The following is a 25,315-nucleotide window of genomic DNA, read 5'->3' as shown; positions in this document are numbered from 1 at the left end:
ACTCAGACTTAGTGACAGCGATGAGGAGAAAGAGACCCGAGAGGTGACTAACTTGCTCAAGGACACACAGCAAGGCAGGGTGTCATGCAGGGTGTCAGGTGGCGTCTCTGGTCCCACTCCCCACATAAGAACACAGGACATGGTGAGGCCAAAAAGGAACACCCACGGAGCCATAGGTAGGGGAGTCAAACCACTATATTCTCGCTGGCGGCATCTGCCTCTCTGCAATTCGCAATCCGCAACCCACCCTTGCTAGCCCCCATTTGCTACTAGCGTAGCCACGGCAGTTATATTAGTGGCCAACGGCTCACTGGTTACAGCTGACGGCCAACTAGCCACAGCTGATGGCCATCCAGCAACTTTCCACGTGAGGCCGAGAGCCTGGAAACTGCACTCCACACAGGGGCTGAGCTGGACTCAGGTTTCATCTCTGCCACTGGGCAAACCAGGTCCCAGAGTGGTCAGCGGGTGGGAGCTTCTGTGTGCCCAGGACCTCAGCACACATGGATACCCGCAGTGCCTCATTAGGCACTCACCCCACCCATTAAGGACAGAAAACAGGCTCAGAAGCACACAGGTTAGAGGGGAGATAGGTGTGCAATTCCTGGGTCCAGAGCGGTGAAAATGAAACTCCCACAGGGCTCCCACTGGTTGCCTCTGTGACACAGAAGCAAACATCCCCAAGGGGTGGGAAGATTAATTTTATAGGTCAACTTGGCTGGGCCATGGTACCTCGATATTTGGTCAAACGTTATTCTAGATCTTTCTGCAAAGGTATTTTTTTTAGATGAGGTTAACAAGATAAATGGACTTTGAGTAAAGCAGATTCCTTTCTGTGAGTGGGCCTCGCCCAATCAGTTGAGGGCCTTCACTGGAAAAAAGATTGACTTCCCCCAAGGAAGAGGGAATTCCACTAGTAGATAGAGCTGCAATACCAGCCCTTCCCTGGGTCTTCTTCCTGCCAGCCTGCTCTGCAGAATTTGGACTTGCCAACCCCTATAATAGCACCCACCAATTTCTTAAAATAATTCTCACTCTAGATACAGACATCCTACTGGTTCTGTTTCTCTGGAGAACTTTGCCCACGAAGGATCCTTCCCTGCCCTTGTCTGATGTTTACTATAACAACACCAAGAGGCTCAGAGAGGTGGAAACATTTGCCCAAGGTCACACAGCTACTAAGTTGTCTGGCAAGTTCTAATTCCACACTACCCGATTCCAAAGTCTGTGCTTTATTTATTATTGTCATATATTTGCGAGATGAGTGTTACAAAGAACTCTTATATCCTCACCCAGAATATTTCACATTTCCCCTCATTCTATAGGTACCTCTTGTCAGGATTATTATTACATTTGAGTGCATGTTGCAGACATTACGCCCCTTTTAAAAAAATACTTTGTTTTTTAGAGCAGTTTTTGGTTTACAGCAAAATTGGGCAGAAGGCCCAGAAATTTCCTACATACGTCGTCCCCCACTATCGACACTCCCCAAAGTGGGACATTTGTTACAACTGAAGAACCTACATTGACACATCGTCATCCAGACCCCTTAACTCTCGTGTGCCCTAAGAACATGGCTGCTTTCTGTCTGTCTCCTGGCCTTCCCTTGTGGGATGGACCACGCCCTCACCCACCCAATCGATATTCATGGTGCTTCTGACAGGGACACAGTGCTGGACACTGCCCCTCGGCCCTGGGCATACATTCCTCTCTGTGCCACTGCGGGAGGCGGGAAATGAAACATCCACTTGTCAGACTCCCTGCAGCCAGAGTTCTGGCTGTAATTTAGATCATGTTCAAGGAGGGAGGCAGAAGCCGCCTTTCTGCCATACTGGTGGCTGCCAACTTTTGAGATGTGTGTGGCTGCCGTCCAGGGTCTGGACTCCAGCGTCGAGGGCGTGAGGCAGTAGGGATGGCTGCAGCGGCGTGGGCAAAAGCAGCAGCAGCAGCCTGACTTCTGATTTAGCCACGGGGGTCTAATCTTGAAACCAATAGTCCAGTGGTGGCCCCAGCCTCCTCCAGCCGGTCCAGGGGTTTCGATGGAATCCCTTGCTGCTTACGACTCCTGGAGTACTTTCTGTTTTCCGTGCTGAGCCTTGACTCAGTGGGACATTGTTGCTGGACTAGAGGTCAGCAGTGCCTCCTGCATGGACGTGGTGGATTTACTCTGGTGGGCAGAGAGAAACAGGCTGAGCACTGTTGTTTGGGTATTGGCTCACGTTTAGGTATTGGGATGGAGGATCCCACTGGTGGCATTCCAGCAGGTCAGGAGAAAAGATAGGAACTCAGTAAACATCCAAGAAGGCAAGTAGGCCATGGCATCAAGATGTAGGAACTGGGGAGATGAGGGAAACAGGAAGGTTGAACAAAAGGAGGCCTCCAATGAAAAGGCATCCAGTGAAGTGTCCAAGGAGAGGGACAGCATGGCATGCGTGCCCCCACCCCCTCTGTCTGTGTCTGTAGCAGACAAAGCTAGCCAATCTGGACATGCGCTCCTGCTACCGGCTGAGCTCAGAGAGCTTCTCAATAGCCCGGACACATACTATAGATCTGTGAGCACCTTCTTCCTGCATCCAGCCCAGACAGTGCTAATCAATCATGGCACTCATGCCACTACTTTCCTTTATTGCATCAATGGCAGACATCACTAAGTGATGAGGTTCCCAACTATGTATCCATTCTTCAGGACCCTTCAGCACCTAGGGCTCCAGGCAGCCATGACCAACTGAGTGTGACTGGAAAATGAGATGAAAACCCTGCCATCCCCACGAAAAGTTCTTGAACTGGGAAAGGAGAGGTCACTGGGAGGTCAGGGATGGGTTTAAGAGGAGGAAGGATTTGAGCTGGTGTGGATGGGCAGAGAGAAGTCAGGGAGAAGGAGGACGTTCTCAGCAGGGGCAGGGTACAATGTGGGATGCAGTTGAAAATAGAGAATCATATGGGTAATGGAGAAGCTGGAAACCCAGCCTGGTGCCATCTATGGAGTCTGGACTCCAGTGTGTAGGCCACAGAAGGGAGGGGGGTATGTGAGATGGGTAGTGCCTATCTGATACAAGGGGAATTCAATGAAGCTCAGTTGGGCTGGATAAGCAGAGTGGGCTTCCGGGAGGAGAGAGCAGAGCTGGGAGGCAGAAACACCAGTTGGGAGGCTGGCCTGATGAGTAGAGTGGATTCACTGTCTCTCTCTCTCTCTCTCTCTCTCTCTCACACACACACACACATCTGGCAGGTGCCCCTGAGTCTCCCCATGCCGAGGGGTGGTGTCCATCTGTCCATCTGGTATGACCACTGATTTTCTGGGCTTCACACGGCGGCCTGTGGAGGGTTACAGAAGATGTTAGTTACCCTTAGCCTTCCTTGAGAAGCCAAGACAACATGCACGGACAGGACACAGAGGCATGGGGGCACACCTGGGCCCTGGCTGGGCCCTGCCCCTTTGGGAGGAGTCGTGCCCCTCCCCTGACCACACTGCTCCCCAGCAAAAGATGCTCCTGGCTGTACCATAGGTCTCTCACCTTCACTGGCCATGGCTGGATGGGGTTGCCATCCCTGCCCATGCAGCACAGGGCCGTCATGCAGGCTGTAGCTTCCTTGGCCAGCAGGTCCCAGCGGGCGTTGTGGCCCAGGTTGCCTGTTGGGTCAGCTGGATCCAGGATGATGGGCCTGCAATTCCCATCCAGGGTCAGTCTTATCCCTGGCAACATTTGGGCGTCCCCCTGTGGGATTGGTTGGACCAATTTCCTCCCTCACCCAACACTCTGTAGGGGTCAGGGGCAGGGCCCAGAGACTCCTCTGTGCTCCAGGCACACACACTAGAGGACAGGATAGAAAATAAGCTACACATAGGCCCCTTCTGCCTTCTGCATCCGGGCAGACATTACCAATCAACGATGCTTGCCCCTTCTGCATGTAAAGCAAGCATTATTAATCAACCACAGTTAATCAACCACAGCACTGATTCCACTACTCTCCCTTCCTGCACACGTGGTAGATGTCACTAACTGATGAGGCCACTCTTTACAGCTGAGCCAATTCACAATCGCAGAGAGCTTTTTAGCTCATCACTCTAAGTAGCCACTACCCACTGCCTGGAGATGTGTCACAAATTGATAAAAGCCTCTCTGTTGTCTCTGTAGCAATTCAGAGACAGGCAAAATCCCAAAGAATGAGACATGCTTATGTTACCTGGTCACCAGATTTAACAAATACATATAGAGGATTCCCAGTTAAATTTGTGTTTTACATAATGGGGCGTGGGCCTGAACCTGGGCTTCTGAAGCTGCTGCTGCAGGAAGTCTTTGATGGTCCTGTGCTCATAGTTGTAGTTGATGGTCCAGTAGACACAGAGCTGGCGGTACTGGGTGACCAGCTCCAGGACAGTGCGAAAGCCCTCAGCCATGTTGAACTGGGGGTCCTTCCCACCCTGCTCCCAGGCATACACCGTCAGGAGTTCCAGCCCATGCTGGGGGGGCAGGGAGCCTTTCCCCTTGGGCATCTTGTTGCACTGGGGAAAAGGAGAAAGATAATGTATTGGTCGTATTGGCAATGAAGAGTTATGGGAAGGGACCCTCCCAGAGCCAGCAAACCCACCCCCATACTATACCAGATGCCTTGCCTTGCATTATCCCAGCAAGTCCTGTGACATGGATACTCGTAGGTCAGCCCTATTTTACTAAGAAAGCGAAGGTCCCACAGCTAGGACAAATCCCTCTTTCTGCTCCACCAATCCAGGGTTCCAGCCAGGGCTTGGCCTGTCCCCTCCCAGGAAAGCGCTCCAGAGGCCGAGCCCAGGGCCACTGGCGGGGCGGCCCCATCGTCCCTGAGCCAAACCTGCTGGTACCAGTGCTTCACCAGTCGGATTAGACTCTTCAGCTTGGTGGGGCGAGAGACGATGAAGTCCCGCTGCAGCTCTGTGAAGCAAGAGGAGTATTCGCCTGCGTTGTGGAAGCTGTGGATGAGGTCCACGTAGACCTGAGGGCTGGGCCTGGAGCCGGAGACCAGCTGGCCTGGAAAGAGAGGCAAGGTCAACCGCACTGCATGTCCCAGAGTCAGAGTGGTGCCAACTAAAGGACTTCCGAGATCTCCTACTTGGGTATTTCCCTATGGGTGGTCTGGGACCCCCTGCGAGGCCACGGGGTGTCCTTAGGTGGAGCACAAACGTGGCATGACCCAGCGTGAGTGAAATCCACGGTGAGCATCTTACTCCCTTTTCTGCCCCGTTTTAACCTACATGTTTCCCCAACATGGAGAAAGTCTCAGCTGGGAGCTAACATGTCTTCAAGGCTCTTTGACATCTGCTCATCTCTCTGTCAAAGGGACAGAGCCTCCTGCAGGTGACAGAACCGTATGTGGTGAGAGATGACACCCCTCTTCTTGTTCCAGTGCACTTACAGGCATTCCTCGAGAGTCAAGCTCTCACTCTATGAACTGAGGAATTGAATAGATTCCCGATAAATTTCTGGGTCAATCTCTCCCTTGCTACTTGTTTTGCAAAATACAGGAGCCAAATACTTTGGGATATGGGGGATTCCCTCCCTCGGTAAACTCTCCTGTCCAAAGTTAGAACTGAATAGATACAAAGAGATTTGTGTCCGTTTTGTTCAGGGATTTACCTTCAATGCCTGGAAGAGTGCCGAGCACATAGTAGGTGCATTTACTGATTGGACTGATCGAATGGGTCTGTAGCAGGTGGGGGAGGGAGTACACAAATACTCGATGCACTGAAACCCTTCGATGTCCTTCTCATCCAATGGAGACACCGAGGCTCAAGGTGGAGGAATCTTTTGTTCAAGGTCATCCAGCATATTGCTGGGAATTGCTGGGATGAAAACCCAGCTCAGGGCCATTGCTAGTCCATGTAGCCCCTTTGTGTAAATTAGGAAAAGGTACCCCGTTCTCCAGACACTTTGCAGGGAAGTTGTGATAAACACACACACCTCCAAGGCTGACAATGTGAATAGGTGTGGTTTGGTTGTGCACTGCACGACCTCTACACCTGCCCCTGGCAGCCCTGCCTCTGCTTTTCTCCTGCTGGGGATTAGGCCTGGGCATCTCACCGAGGGCATCAAAGGCTGGCAGCACGTCGAAGTCCACACACTGATCCCGCATCGTCTGGGACGCCAGCGAGAAACTCAGCACGCGGGGATTCTCCCACTTGGAGATCTCGAACTTCACTTCGAACTGCTTCTCCTGCTGACATGCCTCCAGCTGGGCTCGGATTTCCGAGATGATGTCCGCCCGTCTGTTTCCTTGCTCAGTGAACTGGCTGAAGCAGCTGAGGAACACGACTAGGTCGGCATCCGAGCGGCCTCGCAGAGCTGTGCCTTTGGCTGAAGAGCCGCCCTGGGGAGGACAAGACAGGCGGCTTGACCCCGGAAGTACTGCTTGACGACTCTGAGTTAAGAACTTGCTGTGTGACCTTGGGTAAGTCACCTAACCTCTCTGTCTTACCTCTTTAACATGCGGTTACAACATGGCATAGTTGTGAGACACAGAAATGTGCAAGGCATAAGTTTAAATCCTTCAACACATGCAAAGTTTCTCATTGCATCGTGTTCAGGGGTTGGGAGGGATTTGAGAATTTTCTTTTTCTTTTTTTAGGCCTGCAGTTGGATCTCAAGCTTATCTGCATCAGGAGAGCTTTTAAAAATGATTGTTGCCTGGCTCCTAAGCCCCTGAGACTGTGACAGGCCTCGTCCATATGATGGTCCTTAGCATCACTAAGCTTAATTTTCCTGGGAGGGGGATGGGCATCAGTACATATATTTTTAAAAGCCTGTGTGATCCTAAGTCCTCAAGTGTTATGGATGAGGAAGGCAAAGATCAGAGAGGGGAAGGTATTTATCTGGGGTCACACAGCAAGTCACCAGGCCTGGGACTTGTCACTGGCTGAGTCTATGCTGACACTCTTTCCAGAACTAACCTGTGTCTCCCCGTGACTCCAATTGTGAACTGTGGTCACATCTGGTGCAGTGGATAATGTGACTTTTTGTACACCCCAACATCCTTTCCACCTTCTGGGATCAGCATCTGGGGTTTCTTTGGGGGATTCCTCCCTTCCCCACACTCAGCCCAGGAGGTCCACACGGGGCTGACTCCATCATATGACCCAGGCTTGGCCAGTCAGCGCCTGAGGTCTCCCTGGCGCTCGTGATTGGTTAAGGCATATATATAGTCAGGCTAACGAAACTCAATTTCAAGACTTCTTTGAATTTTGAAAAAAGAGAATTCCTCTTTCTAGAAGCTTAGAGAGGCCAAGGAACATCATATGGACAAGGCCTGTCTAAGATAAAAGACAGAGCCAAGAGCTAGGAAGAAAAGCTGTGTCCTGATGACCTTACATAGGCTCCTAGATCAAGCTGTGCCTGAAGGTAGATCTACTCCAGGGCTTTCCATTTATATCAGGCAACACATTCCTTTTTGTTGCTTCTTTTGAGTTGGCTATCATGAGCAACCAAAAGAAACTTGGTGGAAACATCTGGGCCCTACCTCAGCCATTCACCCATGAACACATTCTGTTTTCTCCTTTCTGCTTGGCCTTGTGCTGGTTTCTGCAGGGGCCACAGAAGTGGGTAACGCTTGGCATGGGCCTAGGAAAGATCACCAGTATACAGGACCCTCTTTGTCCACAGCTCTCTGGGGACTCACCTTGACCACCTTGAGCACTTTGATGGGAGAATTCTGGAAGCATTTTTCCCTCAGGAATGCGCAGATGGTATCAACAGCCTTGTTCACTTGAGTCAGAAACTGGCGGTTGGGCTGGAGAAATTCACTGATGAACTTGTCGAGGTCCCCGGCTGGGGTTTGGTACAGGAGTGCGGGCTGCAGAGAGAACCCAGGGAAGGCCAGCTCCAGATGGATTCCCTGTGAACACCCAGGCCCTGTTCCTAGATATCCTATGAAGATAAGACTCCCACTATCTTCTTTTTCTCCTCAACTAGTTGGCAGATTGCAGCATCAAAGGGACCGGAGTTCAAGTTCTGGTTCTACCACCACCACAAGCCTGTTTCCCCATCTTTAAATGGGGGTGAGAATGAAGCCCAGGCCTCACTGGATTGTCTTGAGTGTTAAGCACAGGCTATGAGATTCTGTGGCAAAATAACAAATGTGATAAAATCATATCCTTTGGGAGCTGCAAATGGCTATTGTCTTAAGTGGGGTTCACCAGAAGCAGGGCCTGTGACGGGGACTCTTGTGCATGTGACTAACTGGGGTAGTGCTTGCAGGAAGCAGGAGAGGGCGGAGAAGGCTCAGCTGGAGAATGCTTTTTCTGAATCCCACAGGCAGCTCTGGAGCATGAATTGCATCATAGAAATGGTCCTGCCTTGAAACAAGGGTGGGCCTTTTGTGTCCATGTCGCTCAGGCATTGGCTGGAATGGAACAACCTGTGCCTTGGCTGTCAGCCATCAGCATCCAACACTCCTAGCAGCTGGAGATACGTGCACCGGCAGGGAAAGGGGATGTAGGATGGGGCACTAACAGCGTCTGCCGCTTCCGGGACCCATCTCTTACCATCACATCCCAGGGCTGCACAGGTGTCCCTTTTGTACTCATCAAGCAGGCCTGCATCTCCAGGGCTGCTGCTTCCTGGGCCAATAGCTTCCAGCAGCCCTGGCCCACGTTCCAGGTGGGGTCGGCAGGATCCAGGACCAGGGGTCTGGGGGCAGAGGGGATGGGCAAGCAGGTGGGAAAGGTGGGAACCAGTGAAGGAGCAGGGCAGTGGGAGAGACTGAGAAGGGGCATGGGGGCTGGGGAGAGGGAGAAGAGTGTCAGGACCAATGTTGCCCAAGTGCAGGAGGGCCCCTGCCTGGCTGCTTTGCTCCGGAAGCCATTGGGTGGCCCTTCATTTGACATACGATGTTGTACTGTGTAAATAAAACTCGCCGTGGCTTCTGTAGGGCTCCTCGTCTGTGCTTCTTCAGCAGAGTGCAGAAGGAAGCAGAATGGGGAGTAGGGCTGGGCCACCCAAACCCCACCCTGGACCCCTCCTGGATACAGTGACTCCAAGGTGACAACCTTGGTAGGAGGAGAAGGATGATGCAGGGCAGGAAATGAGGTAGTGGGTCTGCACCTGGGTTTCCGAAGCTGGCCAAGAAGGTGCGTTCGGACAGCTGGGTCCTCAAAGCTATAGTTGACTGTCCAGAAGACACAGAGCTGCTGGTGCTTCTGGACCAGCCCCAGGACGGTCCGGAGGCCTTGGGCCATGCTGAAACGGTCCTCACCACAGCCGCGTTCCCAGGCGAAGATGGTCAGGAGCTCCAGGGCATAGGCTGGGGGCAGGGAGGCACAGGCTGGCCGCTCTCCTTTGTTTTGAGCTGCAACCTAGGTCACCCAAGGCCAATCAAAGCATCAGTGGATGTGAGCCCCTACCCTGTGCCAAACATGGTCCTAAGTACTTGTCTTCCTCAAGTGCAAAGAACCTCATTACCTTGGTGAGAAGCCGGGGAATATAAAAAACAAAACCGCAGAAAGAATAGAACCTCAGGGATGGCTTGGCTCACTCGTCTCATTTTACAGATGGATAAACTGAGGTCCAGAGGAGGACAGTGACTTGTCCGAGGTTACACAGAGAGACCAAGAATCTCAGCCTTGGTCTTTGCCAAGTTTTTTCTGAAAGGGGGTATGGGGTAGAGGTATAGGAATGGGGGCTGCAACATGTTTATCTTGGTAGCCCAACACCCATCACGGCAGTGAGCAATAGTGGGTGCTCAGTAGATGTTTGTTGAATAAATGAGTGCATGAATGCGAGTTGGCACTCAGAGAAGGGTTTAGTGAGGGCGCGTGGAAGGATGCTCAGGATTTAGCACAATTTGCAAAGAAGATGGTGATTGGGGAACAGCATAAGCAAAGGCTTGAAGGTGAGAAAGAACAAGGAAAGCAGTAGTTATGTGAGGAGAGAGGAGAAACAGATGGCTAGAGAGGGACTGTGAACCTCATCAAGGTAATGCGGTTCTCTGCACTTGAGGAAGACAAGAGTCTCTCTCAGCCAGGGGCTTCCAGGTCGGAGCAGGGTATGGAGGATGCAGGAGAAGGGCCTTCCGCTTGGGATGGCCAATGAAAAGCGAAGGAGGGAGCTTGTTGCAAAGGCCGAGGCAATTGCCATGACAGCAACTGCTTCCTGGGAGAAGCAAGGGAGTATGGAGGTCTCACCTGATGGTACCAGTGCTTCACTAGCAGAATCAGGTTCTTCAGCTTGACTGGGCGCGTGTTCACAAAGTTCCTCCGCAGCTCTGAGAAGCAGGCCGCGTGCTCGCCCTCTTGGCAGCCGCTGTCGAGGAGGGTTGAGTAGACCTGGGGCTCAGGTTTGGCGCCAGAGCTGAGCTGCCCTGTGGATGTTTGAAGCACTTTGAGGGCACAATTCTAATGGAAGACAGCAGCATTTCCCAACCCAGCCATTCACCAGCCTTTAATATGTTCACATTAATTATATAACCTTGCCATCAATAATGTACAATCTATAACATAGAATAACAATCAGGATTATCATTATTTCTTAGCACGACCTACACACGTGTGCTGGGTGCTTTTCAGTAATTTTCACTAACCCATCCAATAACTTCAAGATGGGTAATCTCGAACCCAAACAAGCTGTATAAGGAAAGTGGTTAAGACAATGAGCTTTGGAGACAGACAGGCCTGGGTTCAAATTAGCTGTGTGACCTTGCCTCTCCGAGTCTCGGTTTCCTCATCTATAAAAGGGAGATAATAAATAACATCTATCTCATAAGGCTATGGTAAGAATCAAATGAAATTTACATGTAATGTGCTTAGAACAAAGCTCAATAAACATTAACTGTTGTTATTATTATCTCCCGGAAGAGAAAAACAAAGCATAGAAAAGAAACTGGAATGAGTCCCACCCTTCTCTTTCATAACGCTGGCACTCTGGAACAGATGCCTTCTCCTTGAAAGGTGATTTAAAAAGGTCACCCACTAACAGACAGAGGCTTCAAGGAAGCTTGCCATCAGGACTCTGCGTGGGAATGGGTGGGAAGAAAAGATCCCCCATGAGAAACTGAGATCCTGATCCTGATGTAAGATCCAAATTAACAGTATGTGCACAGTAAGGAAATCCCAGGCTATTCAATTGATGCAAGACTGGCCTGGGAATTACTGAAACTCTTGGAGCTCAGCTAGAAGCAAAATAAAAACTTGGTTCCTTGAGGATATTTCTCCAACCCAGAGCAGAAGGAACTTCCACAGGAAAAGAAAAGAATACAAAACCTCCACGTATCCCAGAGATGAGCTCACAATAAAAAATTACAAACCACATGAGAAAATGATCCACGCTGAGGGAGAGGCAGGCAACACAACAAAGAGGAGAATGAACACTCCAGGAGTTTGAGAATATAAGCCCATCTCAGAGACTAAAACAAGAATATTTAAAATAATCAAAGAGATAAAAGAGTCTGAAGCCACAATGAAAGAATAGGAGCCCTATGAGCAAACAACAGGTTGATTTGAGAAATAGCTACATAGAACTTCTACAAATGAAAAATAAAGTCATTGGGATTTATGACAAATTAAGGAAAAGTAGCAGATTAAATACATTTGAAGAGAGTGAATTGGAAGATAGATTTGAGCAGCTGGCAGCCCTGAGAGGTAGAGCGAAGGGAAATAGAGAGATGAAGAGACATGGAAGATGAAGTGATTTAATAGTAGCTGCAGAAGTAGAGAATAGAGAAAACATGGGAGAGGCATTATTTGAAGAGATATTGGGAGATATTTTCCCAAAACTAAAGGAAGAATTGAGTTCTCGATTCAGGAAGCACAACAAATTCCAAACAGTATAATTATGATAAAATAATCTATATACAGACATATCAGAAACTGAAGAATACTATGAACAAAAGAAAGTCTTCAAAGCTACACAAAAGGAAAACAAAACCACACTCATCATCATCATAATCATCAACAAAGAAATAAACTGACAGCCGACTTATCGTCAGCAACTGTAGAGGTCAGAAGACAGTAGAAATGGAGGAGAACTGTCAAATATTTCCTTTAAGAGTGAAGCTGAAAGAGTGAAGTGAAAGGATTTTAGACAAAGTCTGAGAAAATGTGTCACTCATAAACCTTTCTGAAAAAGTACTACAGGTTGTATTTCTGTAGGAAGGAAATGAATCCAGCAGGAAGAACTGGAAATGAAGAAGCAATGGTAAGGGGAAAAATATTGCCAATTATGTTCACAGATTTTAATTAGCACAGGCTGTAAAAAAACAAAAGCAAAAGAAAGTAATCTTCCCTAGTGTTAACCTCTTGTATGTTAGAATGCCAGAAAAACATTATCAAAAGACCAGTACAACTCTATTAATTAGAAACAATGAGGATTATTACTTAATGATAAAAGGAACAATCCAAGAAAAATATAATTATGTACTTATGCATTTCTTAATAACATAGTCACAAAATATTAAAATCAGAACTTTTCAGAATTACAAGGAGAAACTGACAAATCTCCATTCAGAGCAGGAGACTTTAAGATACCCTATTCATAAATTGATGGACCAAATAAGCAGAAAATAAGTAACATAGATCTGAACAAAGATCATAAGCTAGATCTAAAGGATCTGCATAGAAGCCTGCATTCAGCAAAGGAAAGTGTACATTCTTTTCAACCATGGGAAACCTATGAAGTGCCAACAAACTCCAAAGAATTGATATCACATAAGGGATATTTTCTTTGTAAAAATATGTGTCTAATCACTATGTTGAACATCTGAAATTAATACAATATTGTATAATATTATATATCAACTGTAATTGAACAATAAATTGAAAAAATAGAAGATAACTAAATGCCTAAAGCACACAAACCCCCAAAACATTCCATTGGAAACCCACTTCCAAATATTCATGGATGAAAGAACAAATCAAAACATCATAATTAAAAGTATAAAATATTTAGACCTAAGTGATAATAAAAATTATACACATGAAACATTTGCTATGGACCTAAAGTGGTACTTTAAAGGGAATGTCTAACCTTAATTGCATTTATTAAGATTGACAATTACTAAACTCAGATTCAGCTCAAAAAGTTAGAACATTAACCATAAAGGAAACCCTTCAAAATAAGGAAGGACATTTCAACATATAATTTCTTAGGAAAAAACAAAAATCCCAAGCAGATATGGAGAATTGTTAACATTTGTGAAATCATAATTGGAGTGCATGGGTGTGTGATGTCTATTTAGTTTTCTGTATGTTTGAAACATTTTATAATTAAAACTTTTGTAAATTTAAAAGCACTAAATAGTTAGGAATTGATGATGATGATGACATTAGGTACTTTTCAATGCTTAGTTAAGTAGGGGAATTAGGATCACAAAGAAGATTGCAAGCACCCTGTTATTTCCCTGGTCCCCTGGGATCCCAATTGGAGACAGGCACTGGCTGGGCACCCCTCACCCACGGCATCAAAGACGGGCAGCAGACTGACATCCATCCAGCTTTCTAGGGCCGTGGACACTAGCTGGAACTGCAAAGCCTCTGGCACGGTGTGGTTTGGAAACTTGAGGCTCAGGCCAGGGACTGGATCCTGCCACCAGGATTCCAGCTGTGCTCGCATATCGTCAAGGATCTCTGCACGGTAAGCCCCCTGGTCCTTGTAGGTTTTGAAGCAGTTGAGGAAGATGACAAGTACGGCATCACAGCCACCCCTGAGGTCTGTGCCCCGGCCGAATGAGCCCCCCTGTAGAGGAAAGGACATCTCAGGCCAGTGACTCTCTCTTAAGCCTCAGAGTCAGGCTGTGACCCCACCAGCAGCCCCACCTCTGCAGCCCTGAAACTGCTCTCTCACGGCTGTTGGGTCTGGGGGCAGGATGACAGACGCAGGCTGAACAAACCCTCTGGCTTCTGACTGTTTGTTAGAAGCCTGGCAGAGTTAGACTGTATCTGCCTGTACCTGCCTTCTGGCCCAAAGCCTGCAAAAGTCAGACAATGTATGGCAACAGATAATGGGGATGGGAGGTGGGATGGGGCACGAAGTGGGGTCAGTGATCAAAGATTTCAGCCAAACACCTGCAGCACCCATTGACTGCACATCCAGACCACAGGTTGCAAATTGAGGTTCCGGGGCCAACTGGGGTCTGTAGATGCACTCTGTTGGTCTGTTTCAATCAATCAATCAATCAATCAATCAATCAATCAATCAATTCATTCATTCACTCATTCATTCAACAGGTATTTATTGAGCACTTACATGTATAGGGATGTGAGTGAATAAAAGTTACCTGTTCTCCTGGAACTTATATTCTATCAGGGGGAGAGGGAGGCAGTGACAGTCAGCAAACAGTAGCCCCCAGAAAGTGCTAAGTGCTCTGTGCAGTCCAGTAAAGTAAGGGTACTGGGAGTGGAGTGCAGGTTGCCGTTGCAAATGGAGCAGTCAGTCTTCCTTGAGAAGAGGACTTGGAGCACAGACTTAGAAGAGGGGAGGGAGAGAGCCACATAGATGGGGGAAGAACATTCCAGAAAGAGGAAACAGCCAGCGGGGATGAGATCAAGAAGCAGCCAGTATGGAGTAAGTGAAGGTCCGAGAGAGACCAGGGCCAGGCCCTACAGGCCCTGAGGCCACTGTATTCTCTGAGGATTTTGAGCTGAGAAGGGAAGAGATCTGATCATGGTAGTAGTGGTTTAAAAAATTGTATCATTAAAAAAAAAAAAGCTGGCACTTAAATATACTCCTCTAGCCAGCACACCACCCTCCGGGGATGTCTGCTTCCTTGGCCCGTCCTCAGCTGCGTTGCTGTGACTCCTTCCCCTCCCCACCGCGGTCCCCCAATAGGGTCCCATCGGTGTGTCCACCCACCTGACTCACCTTGCTGACTCTCGAGGCCTTGTGGACACATTTCTGGCGGAGGCGGCCCAGGATGACGTCGATGGCCTTGCTCACCTGCTTCTGGAACTGCGGGTTTGGTTTCAGGTGGTCCTGGATGAAACAGTCCAGGTCCTTGGCGGGGATCTGAGACAGATCCAAGACCATCCCAGTGGTAGAGGGGGTGACGCTGGCGGCCTCTAAGGGGACAGGAGCTGGGCAGGAGGGGCGCACACCATCCAGACTGCAGCTGTCCTTCAGGCTCTTCTGGACAGGGTCTTGCGGGACGTGGTGGTCCAAACCTGAGTGTGGGAGGCCCTGGAAGTTTGTTGAAGGAGCTGTCTGACACGTGCAGAGGTTTCTACCGTATTTCCCTGAAAATGCGATCTACCCCGAAAATAAGCCCCAGTGAAGATCGTCAGCCAGACGGACGCATTTAGTACGTCATGACGACGTTCCAGAAGATGGCATGACTATATTTGAATACATGTAGATTGTTGTACATGAAAAAAATAAGACATCCCCTGAAAATAAGCCCTAATGCGTCTTTTGGAGCAAAACTGAATATAAGAACCAGTCTTATTTTCAGGGAAACACAGTATGTGCCTTCGCTCATCAGCCCCCTCCCATTGTATAGTCAGGGTGACCGAGGCTTAGAGAGGGAAAGTGGGAGGTGGCCCATATGCGCCTTTGGGCAGATTATAGAAAGGTGCCCTTATGGAGGGGAGAAATTATAAAACGTTCCCGCTGTGGTGGGCAGACACAGCTTGGTAAGCAGACTACACGGAGACACAGGCTTGGCTTAGTGATTAAATTGTTTTACATGCCCGCAGTCCCCATTTTTTTCAGTCTGTTCCACACCCCATGGCTCCCGGTGCACAGCAGATGCTCAGTAGATGAGCACATACATTATCTGTAAAATCCAAGGATCCTGGAAGCCCCCTTACTCACTGGCACCTTCCAGGGCTGCACAGCGCCTCCTGCTGCCTGAAGAAAGCACGGGCGGTCATAGCAGGACTCTGCCTCTTGGGCCAGCAGATTCCAGTCGCAGGCTGCCCCGTTCCCTACGTCCCACGTGGGATCAGCTGGGTCCAGGATCACAGGCCTGCAAATCCAGAGGGACAAGACGATTCTGGTTAGCAAGCTGGTCCAGATCAGGCGCTCTGCAGTCAAGCCGACCTGGTTCCAATTCCAACTCTGCTATTTTCCAGCTGTGAGACCTGAGGCAGAGAACTTACTTCTAGGAGAACTGACTTCTCTTATGTCTGCTTTGATGGGCTGTGGTGGAGATTAAACGGGAGCAACGGTCCTTAACTCTGCCTGCACATTAGAATCACAAGATACCAAGAGCGACCCCTGGTATCTCTGAGTCACTCTCGATGATTTAGCAGTTTCATTCCTAGGTATAAGTCCAACACATACGTGTACGCACTGAAATACAAGGCCGTTTATCACAGCCCTAGGAGTGGAAACAATCAAAATGTGCATCGTGAGTAGAATGGAAAACATATTGTGATAAATTCACACAAGGAAACACTATTCAGCAATGGAAGAGCATGGACCACAACTACGCAAAACTATATGGATGAATCTTAAACACTTAATGCTGAAAAAGAGAAGTTAAACAACAAAGGATATGCTGTACGATTCCATTTAAATAAGATTTAAAAACAGAACTGCAATGACAACGGTCAGAATGGGGGGACTTTTGGGAGGGGTTCCTGGGAAGCTCCTGGGGTGCTGGAATATTCTATCTTGATTTGGTGGTTTCACAGGTATGTTTATGTCATAGAAAGTTACCGTCATGCTGGGAATTATGCGGGGTCTCTGCTCCCGCGCCCCACATAAGAACGCAGGATGTGGTGAGGCCAAAAAGGCACACCCACGGAGCCATAGGTAGGGGAGTCCTACCACTATATTCTCGCTGGCGGCTGGGTTGGAGACACAGGAAGCAGGAGCCACACTGTCCGCAACCCGCCGTCCTAACTGCAATCCGCTCTTGCCAGCCACCATCTTCTTGCCAGCCCCCATTTGCTGCTAGCGTAGCCACGGCAGTTATATTAGTGGCCAATGGCTCACTGGTTACGGCTGACGGCCAACTAGACACAGTTGATGGCCATTTACTACCTGAGCCAGCACCTTTCCACGTGAGGCCGAGAGCCTGAAAACTGCACTCCTGGCTCTGGCCCCACAGTCACCAAAATGTGCACTTGGGATGGTATGTTATGTTAATATGGGAGCCCCCTCACTATAGAACATTTTGTTTTAAATTTTTATTGGGGAATATTGGGGAAGTGTGTTTCTCCTTTTCCCTAGTTTCTTAGCTCCTTAGCCCCTGGCTTTGATTACTCTTCTAATCAGTTTCTGAATCCTAGACTAAAGATTGCTCCCGGCCTGAATCACAGAATGTCGCTCAGATAACTACTTAAAAACCTGTGACTTCCCAACATCCCCCAAGCCATTCCAGACCCCCCAGGCCAGTATACTTGTTGATTGTAATCATGGAAGCCTAATGTTCTTTCCAACCCATTCTGGGCCCAGCTCCTGGACAATTGATGCCACCTGAATGACGGCTTGAATGGCCACAGGCTCTATAGAGCTAATGAATTTATTAATTAAAATCTATTTTTCCTCATTTAGGGGCCTTGGGGATACAGAGGATACCCCAGCAAGATTGCCAGTCCCAACCAAAGAAGCCAGCATGGTCTTCCAGGTGAATCTCGGGACCAGTTCCTCTCATCTAAGATCAGATAGGGCGAGAGTTCCATGAATCCCCTAATAGATAGGGGCAGCTCTATGCCCCTGCCCAGCAGGAAGCAGATACAGAAGAAAAGACCTCCTGTCCCTCAACTTCCCATAGAGATTTTATGGGGAATCCCGTCTCTCAAGGAGAAAACAAGGCAGGCAGTTAGAGACAGGGATCCGGTCTCTGCATTACAGCCCAAAAGACTTCTCCTCTCTGCCCAAAACTTCCCCTTTTCACTGTAATTATCTACCCCTATGAGGAACAAATAGGTACAAAAATACCCAACTAGATTAAACCGGCCACTCACACCTGTGCAGTTTTAAAAAGATGAGGTAACAGCCTCTTATCAATCACAAGTGTCAATCAAGTGGTCCCACGCCTGGAAAGAAACAGCGTATTCTAGAGAAAAAAGGATAAAAACTCCAAGACCTTGCCAGTCAGGCCCCTTTTTTGAGCCCAGGCCTTTGGTCCTGTGGGCCTTTTTGCCTTTTGAGCCTCTTCCTTTGTTCCTAATAATGCAACCTTGGGTCCTTGAGCCATTCTCTACTGCTCAGGTCCGCTCCTATTTCCTCGAAGTGTACTATCTCTTCTAATAAACTGCTTTTTCACTACTTTACGCTGAGGAGGGCCCAAACTCCCGTAACAATGTGTCACTAAAACGTTCATGCACAAAACATGGAGCGTATTTTTAAAAACTCCCACAAGTGGTTCTAATTTGCATCTGGAGCTGAAGCCACTGAATTAGGAAGTGCACATGTAGCATTTGGCTTTGGCCCTCAGTAGATACGACCTGTTTTATATTTGTTAATTATCTCCCCATGGCTCAGGCACAGGTGGGGTCCTAGGAGGTACCTGGGTCTCTCAAGCTGGCGCTGCAAGAACCTCTTAACTGCAGGGTCCTCGAAGTCGTAGTTGATGGTCCAGAAAACACACAGGCTCTGATACTGTTGGATCAGGCCCAGGACGGTCCGGAGGCCTTGGGCCAGGCTGAAGGCATCCTTCTTACAGCCCTGTTCCCAGGCATAGATAGTCAGCAGCTCTAGGGCATAGTCTGAGGGCATCTCCCTCCTCGTCTCCTCTGGGCACACCTGTAAGAGGGCAAGGCAGAAGGCTCAGGATCAAGGGGAGGGAAGAGCTAGTTTTCTGCAGGACTTTGCTGGATCGCTCAGTCTCCGGGGTGGGAACCCAGCAGGCAGCGCCTGGGACGAGGTGCTGTGTTCCAAGCCTGGTCCAAGACCAACCTTGCGTTTCTCATCAGCCCTCACTGCCGGGCCTTCAATGGTGTGGTTGGCTCATATTCTGGTTGGGAAGACAGAGGTATGAGATTCAAGGCCCCAGGCATGGAGAGCAGTCCAAGAGAGGCCAGCGGGTAGTCTGAGACTGTCACCTATTCCCACCCATGTAAAAGCATGGCAGTTTCCCAAGGTCACACAGCAAGTCAGTGGCTGAACAAGAACTGGTATCCAGGATCTCCTCATACCACACCTGCTTTAGGATGAGTGGTCCAACACAAGGACAAAGCCACGTGACTTAAGATTTGGGGTGGCCTGTTCCCTCTTCTCTAGTTACCCCTTCCCCAATACACAACAGTTTAGCCACAAGTATGAACAACATGGGGGGGTATTCTTGAGGTTGAAGTGGGAGGTGTACAAACTTGCCATTGCTTTATACGACACAGAAAATATTCCATATTCCAGAAAGTTTCAAAGCCTAAATATGAAAAGAAAATCTTAAAGCCTTTTGGAAGGAAACATGGAAGAATAATTTTAGAAAGTCAGAATAAGCAAAGGCTTCTTAAAGAAGCCTCACAAAGCATAAGTCCTATAAGAAAAAGATGAACACATCTGATTCCATTAAAATTCAAACCTGTTGTGGTGACAATAGACCTACAAACAAAGTAAAAGGATAAGCCACAGACTGGGAGAATAGCTTTGCATTATATTAACCAAATAAAAATCAGCACACAGCATATGTAAAGAGCTCCAACAAATCAACCACCAGAAAGCAGCGAACCCAGTAGAAAATAATGGACAAATTACGTGAACAGGCAATTCCCAGAAAGAGAAACATGAGTGGCAGCTAAACAGAAGAAAATATTCTCACTGTCACGGAAGCACAAAATCAGTCATGGGCCTGGAGCATGGCTCGTGACTGGTGGCCTCACCTGATGGGACCAGTGCTTCACTAGCAGAATTAGGTTCTTCAGCTTGGTAGGGCGCGTGTTCACGAAGTTCCTCCGCAGCTCTGTGAAGCAGGCCGCGTGCTCGCCCGCCTGGCAGCCGCTGTCGAGGAGAGCCGAATAGACCTGGGGCTTGGGTTTCACGTTGGAGCTGAGCTGCCCTGTGAATGTGAAGGCCTGTGAGTCAAGAAGGGTCCTGGGGACACAGGATGGGGGGCTGGCACTGAGCTCAGCTTGGGGCACTGGGAGAGAGTGAGGGGAATGGGGGGGAGGATGGAGACACCAGTATGGGAGTTGGAGGATGAGGAAAAGAGCCTGGAGCTCCTCAGGAGGCAGGGAGGAAAGCTCCAGGCCAGAAGGGAGGGTCCCCAGGGGCCAGCCAAAGAAGGGCAGCCTCATTCCCAGAAGGTTAAACAGGAATGATGTTTCCAGCTGAGTCAGGAGTCCCTACCACCTGGCCGTTCTTTCCTCCCCGAGGATCCCTCAGGCCATACGAAAATACCACTGAACATACCTTTAATTAATTGGTGCCATGAGGAAGGGAAGCCATGCCAGAGAAATGTAAGGCTCTGATTCCTTAGCAGTAATTACTAATATTTTCAAGCGCTTACTACATGCCAGGCACTGTGTGGAAAGTTTTACCTGACTCTCCTCATTGTATCCCCACCAAAACCCTACAATTATTCACCTCGGAATAATTATACAATAATTATAAAATTGTATTATTGTATATTGTATATTATATTGTATTATTGTATATTGTATTATATGTATATTGTAGAAATTCAGTGCTCTGCCCAAGGTCATATAGCTGGAGACAGGGCTGGAAAGCACAGCCAGCTGACTTCACAGTATGTGCCCACTTCCTATGGGCCTGGCTTGGGAAAAGTAAACACTCCATAGTTTCCTAGGTTCTTGACCTGACTTATTTGCTGTGTGACTTTGGGCGAGTTACTGTATGTCTCTGTGCATCAGTGTCCCTATTGGTAAAATGGAAGATAAGACAGTACTGGCCTCATAGGTTTGTTTTGAGGAGTTCATGAAATAAAACATGTCAAGTGCCTAAAATAATTAAGCATTTAATAAAGAGTAGGTATCCTGTTTAATATATCTGTACCTAGAGGGTGGGTATATAGGCATGGGAGAATGTGGCTGTCTGCTAGGACATCATAATTCTAGGTAAAGTTAAGATAGCTACCTCCTAGAGCATCATGGTAAATAATAATGATAATAATGTAGTAATAATAGAAAAATAGTAATAACAAGAACAGAAATAAGAATAACAAATATTCATACAGCCCTATCATCTGCCATGCACGAAATTCATTACATATATTAATGCATGCAGTCCTTCCAGCAGCTCCAGGACAAATTAGTATTGTCCTGTTACTATTATCTGCATTTTACAGATGCAGACACAGAAGCATACTATTATATTAAACCAAGCATGGGTATATGACAAAGGAAAATGCAAAAACCATGTGAATGCTTTTAAGATAAAATACAAGATTGTGCAGAATTTTGGCCTTGTCCCCAGACTCCTGCTGCTGGGCCCGTGTCCATTTGCCCTCTCCCCTGGGGTATTTATGGAAGGGCTGAGCATCCCTGCTCTAGGCAGTGACTGAAGGAGAGTCACCCCAGTTGCTTGAGTGAGAGCCAAGCATCTTGACTCCAGGACCACAGATCCAGGAAGAGCTGGGCCTTCTTGGCCCTTGTCTGGTCCAAATACAATGTATAGTTAAGAAACTGAAGCCAGGAATGGGTGACCCAGGTCATACAGCCAGTTGTTGGCAAAAATTGAACTTGAAATACTCCTCATGATCTTGCCCCCAACCCTGGAATGGGCCAGGCACCCCTCACCCAGAGCATCAAAAGCGGGCACCAAGCTAACATCCATCCAGTTTTTAAGGTCTGTGGATGCCAGTCGGAACTGGAGGACCCCGGGTGTGTCCTGCTGAGGAAACTCCAGGCTCAGACCGGGGACTGGGTGCTGACACCAGGATTTCAGCAGTGCCTGCATCTCCTTGAGGATGTCTGGACCGCGAAGCTGTTGCTCCTTATAGCTCTTGAAGCAGTCGAGGAAGATGACAAGTTCAGAATCACAGCCACCCCGCAGAGCTGTGCCCCGGCCAGAGGAACCTCCCTAGGAAAGACAAAACATAACTCGAATTCTACACTCCCCAATTTTAGTGCCCACATGGGCTGGCAGGCAACTTGAGTAAGGCAAGTCGGCTGGGTGGAGACTGTGGCCGCACAGCTCCCAGCATTCGAAGCCAGGCAGGAATGTGGGTCCAGGGCAGCCAGGTCTGAGTTTTCAAGAAAAGCAATTTTTATATGTAAATCCATGATTTCTAAAGGTTTGCAACTAACTTTAAAAAAAAAAATTAAAATTGTTGGTGAAACAAATTCTGGTTTGCAGAATACAGGTTCGCAAACTTTGTCCAGGGTCAGTACAAAGCAGTTACGTAATTTGCTGAATTTCTGAGACCTTTCTGACCAGTGTTTCTTTCTGCAAAGCTTGCCAGCCCGAGGAAGGAATGGAAATTCGGGAAGGGAATTCACATTATTAGTCTCTGCATTGTGCCTCGCACTCTGTCAAATGTCTGACACCTGTAATCTCACTTCCCTCAGGCACCAAACAGTCCTGAAGTGGTTACTATATGGTCACAGATATGGAGTGAGGCTAAAGTCCAGCCTCACTTGTTCTCCTTGGTCCACCCCAGGGCCCCTGCGTTTACACTGGTGATACAGTAGCTAAAGCTGGTCTCCTCCCTGAGTCTGAGGCATCCTGAGGTCACAATGACAAAGTGACTAGAAGTAATCAGGCCAAAAAGTTGCCTGGGCCAGTGGCTTAACCACCCCCAGCCTGTTTCCCCATCCATTAAACAGGGACAATAGTCTACCTCATTGAATGAGATAGCGTGAGATAAGACTCATTTAATGAGACAATGTTCACTGTCATTTGGTAATTTCTCAGTAAATTGAGCTATTCTGGCTATTACAGAGATTTATTATTTCTGCATCCTTAGGGTCAGGCATCGTCTGGTGAATGAGTGAGTGAATGAATGAATGAATGAATGAGAGGTGACCATAAGCAGCACAGATGCCAGAATCAGACTTTGAATCCTGACTGGACCTCTTCCAGGCTTGGACATGTTACTTTCTGCTCTCTGTGCCTCAGTTTCCCCATCTGTCAAGTAGGGGTTAATCAACACCTGGCAGAGCTGTTGTGTGCAGTAATAGATTCTCAGGGCACTTTGAACGGCCCTGGAGCACAGTAAACGTTCCGTATAGGTGTTAAATGAATGAAGACTGATAAAGCCCCTCCCCATCCGCCGCCCCCCCTCCCCCCGTCCCCCATCTCAGTGGGCCCCGCAGCCTCCGAGGATTGTCCCTGTCTACAAATGGCAACCCTGAGGTTGCCCCTCCCCCGGGGGCCCACCTTGGCGATTTTCAGCACCCGCCACGTAGGGGCAGCGGCGTCGCGGACACCCCCGCGCTCTCTCAGGGCAGCTCCCAGGGCGCCGAGGGCACGCCGCGCGGTGCCCACGAACTCCGCGGGCGGCTGCAGGCTGCTGATCACCAGGCCGTCCAACTCGGGGGCGGGGGTGCGGTACACGTCCATGTCCGTGGCCCGGCGCGGGGACAGCGGGTGGCCCGGTTCTGCGTGCGGGCTGGGGGCTCCGGTGCGCTCGCGCTCTCTGGGTTTGCGTCCCAGGGTCTGCACGGTCCCCGGGTGCCTAGGTCCCCTAGGTCCTGCGCCAGGCGTGGGGCGAGGGAGGGGTGCTGCTGACCCCCTGTCCCCCAGCCTCCCCGTTTCCTCCCACCTGCTCGGGTTTGTCCCGCCTTCCTCGCTTTCAGTTTCGATTCTGAAAGCGGAGCGCTGGGCCTTTGCACCCATTTCCCGGTTCCCTTCCCTGTGGCGGCTTTCTCGCCTTGGCCTTCCCTCTCTCAGCACCGGGTCTCAGTACCTTCCCTGGGGGGCCCCCAGCTCCGACCAAAGACAAACGAAACACAACGGAACAAAACGCCTTTCCCGGAGCAGGTACACAGAACACAGCGTTGGCAGCGTTTCAGAAACAATAAGGAACAATGGCAGAATGCTTTCCCTGCCCTGCTTTACTTTTATCATTTCATTTAACCCTCCCCACAACCATGCTATAAGTGCTATTATTATTACATCCATTTCATAGGTGAGGAAATGAAGGTACAGAGAAGCTAGGCATTTGTCCAAGGTCACCCAGCCGGAAAGTTGTCAGACTGGATTGAAATCCAGCATCAGCTCTCATTACTACACGCTATTCTTACACCAGCCAACTCTTCCTAAATACTTTTTACATTTAATACAAATCCAATAAAAATCACATTTTTATAACTTCAAACACATCATTCTAAAGCGTCTGTAAGACTTCAGTTTTTGTGTTTTTTTAAGTGGAGAAATGAGAAAGGAAAATCAGTTGAGAATGGTACCTCTCACACAATATCAGGTATTAAAACATTATAAAGCTTACAAGAGTTCAATCCTTTGGGGACTGGCCCAAAACTAGGCCGCTGGTAAGCTGCAGAGTGGAGACCTGAATCTCCCTCGTAGCCCATTGCTATCTTCATGGCCTGCCCTGTCTCTCTTCAGCTGCTTCCGGTTCTCCACGCAGGTGACCAGAATGTGCATGCTTGAACTCTTTCTCAGGATTGGCCCATGCCACAGACCATCCCCTCCTCATCTCACTCAGAAACTCATTAGTCCTCGGCCCATCACTCAAGAATTCCTCATTTACTCTGCCCCTGGGGAAATCTCAGATAACAAAGAACCTTAACAAGAGCTTCCGGAAGTCTGCCTTAACCGAAAGGAGATAGATGGGGTCAGAGGGTGAATTTCAGAGGTCAGAGGGAGAGATGGTGGACTGCCAGTGTGTACACACTGTCTATAATCTGAGTAGTGAGTGCCACATCACTGGGGGTATTTAAGTATAAGAGGAAGGCTGTTGTAGGTTAGATGTTGTGGAGGGGATTCCAGCCAGGTGCCTCTCTATAGCCATGATTTTCATGCTCACGCATTAATCACAGTCATCGTCCTGATGCACAGGTCACTTAGAAATCTTCCATTTGGGATGGGGGACTGAACACACACTCGAGAGCCTACTGAAACGGCAGCAAAGATATATTAAAAGGATCATGCCACTCAACAGGTTGGAAATTGAGAGAGAATGCCATCCGAGGAGCAGAACGTTTGAGGCATTGTTAGAAAGTAGAAGGCAGAAGGGTCACGATTGGATCAAGATGGTACACTGATCAGATGCACTGCCTTCCACTCCCACCCTAGACCTCTAAGAACAACAGGAAAGCATGAGCACATGTAATGATGCTGCTGGATTCTAAGTAGAGGTGCTTTGGTGAACTGGAGACTATGAAGCCCCTGAAAGACATGGGATTGGATGAAGGGTAATTACAACCCAGCGCACAGGACACCTGTGCAGGGTAGGAAGGGGTCTGAGGAGCTCCAAGGAGGGGCTCGGGCATCTCCCAGACAAAGGTAAGAGGTGTCCAGCGAAGGGGGTTGTGTGAGGACGGGGTATC

General features: G+C 48.7%; 1 protein-coding gene across 2 annotated transcripts; it reads right to left on the bottom strand.

The window, feature by feature from the left end:
- Nucleotides 1-1,218: 1,218 nt before the first annotated feature.
- OAS3 (2'-5'-oligoadenylate synthetase 3) lies at nucleotides 1,219-24,388 on the bottom strand. 2 transcript variants are annotated; one of them, XM_081037569.1, is made up of 16 exons: nucleotides 24,253-24,388; nucleotides 21,602-21,884; nucleotides 19,727-19,902; nucleotides 18,415-18,650; nucleotides 15,768-15,921; nucleotides 14,820-15,134; nucleotides 13,412-13,694; nucleotides 10,151-10,326; nucleotides 9,072-9,322; nucleotides 8,513-8,657; nucleotides 7,648-7,821; nucleotides 6,057-6,342; nucleotides 4,831-5,006; nucleotides 4,266-4,504; nucleotides 3,516-3,663; nucleotides 1,219-3,315 (listed from the first exon to the last, which is right to left on the bottom strand). In XM_081037569.1, exons 2-16 carry the CDS (start codon nucleotides 21,759-21,761, stop codon nucleotides 3,304-3,306), a joined length of 2,931 nt encoding a protein of 976 aa, XP_080893695.1. In that variant the 5' UTR covers nucleotides 21,762-21,884; nucleotides 24,253-24,388; the 3' UTR covers nucleotides 1,219-3,303. The 2 variants fall into 2 exon arrangements, with proteins under 2 accessions (XP_080893695.1, XP_080893694.1); XM_081037568.1 differs by lacking the exon at nucleotides 24,253-24,388 and adding an exon at nucleotides 23,184-23,588.
- Between the last annotated feature and the right edge of the window lie 927 nt (nucleotides 24,389-25,315).

Source organism: Rhinolophus hipposideros (assembly GCF_964194185.1).
Source record: "Rhinolophus hipposideros genome assembly, chromosome: 24".
Taxonomy (NCBI): Eukaryota; Metazoa; Chordata; class Mammalia; order Chiroptera; family Rhinolophidae; genus Rhinolophus; species Rhinolophus hipposideros.
Note: the sequence above shows the minus strand (reverse complement) of the source record. Positions and strands in the feature narration are given on the sequence as shown.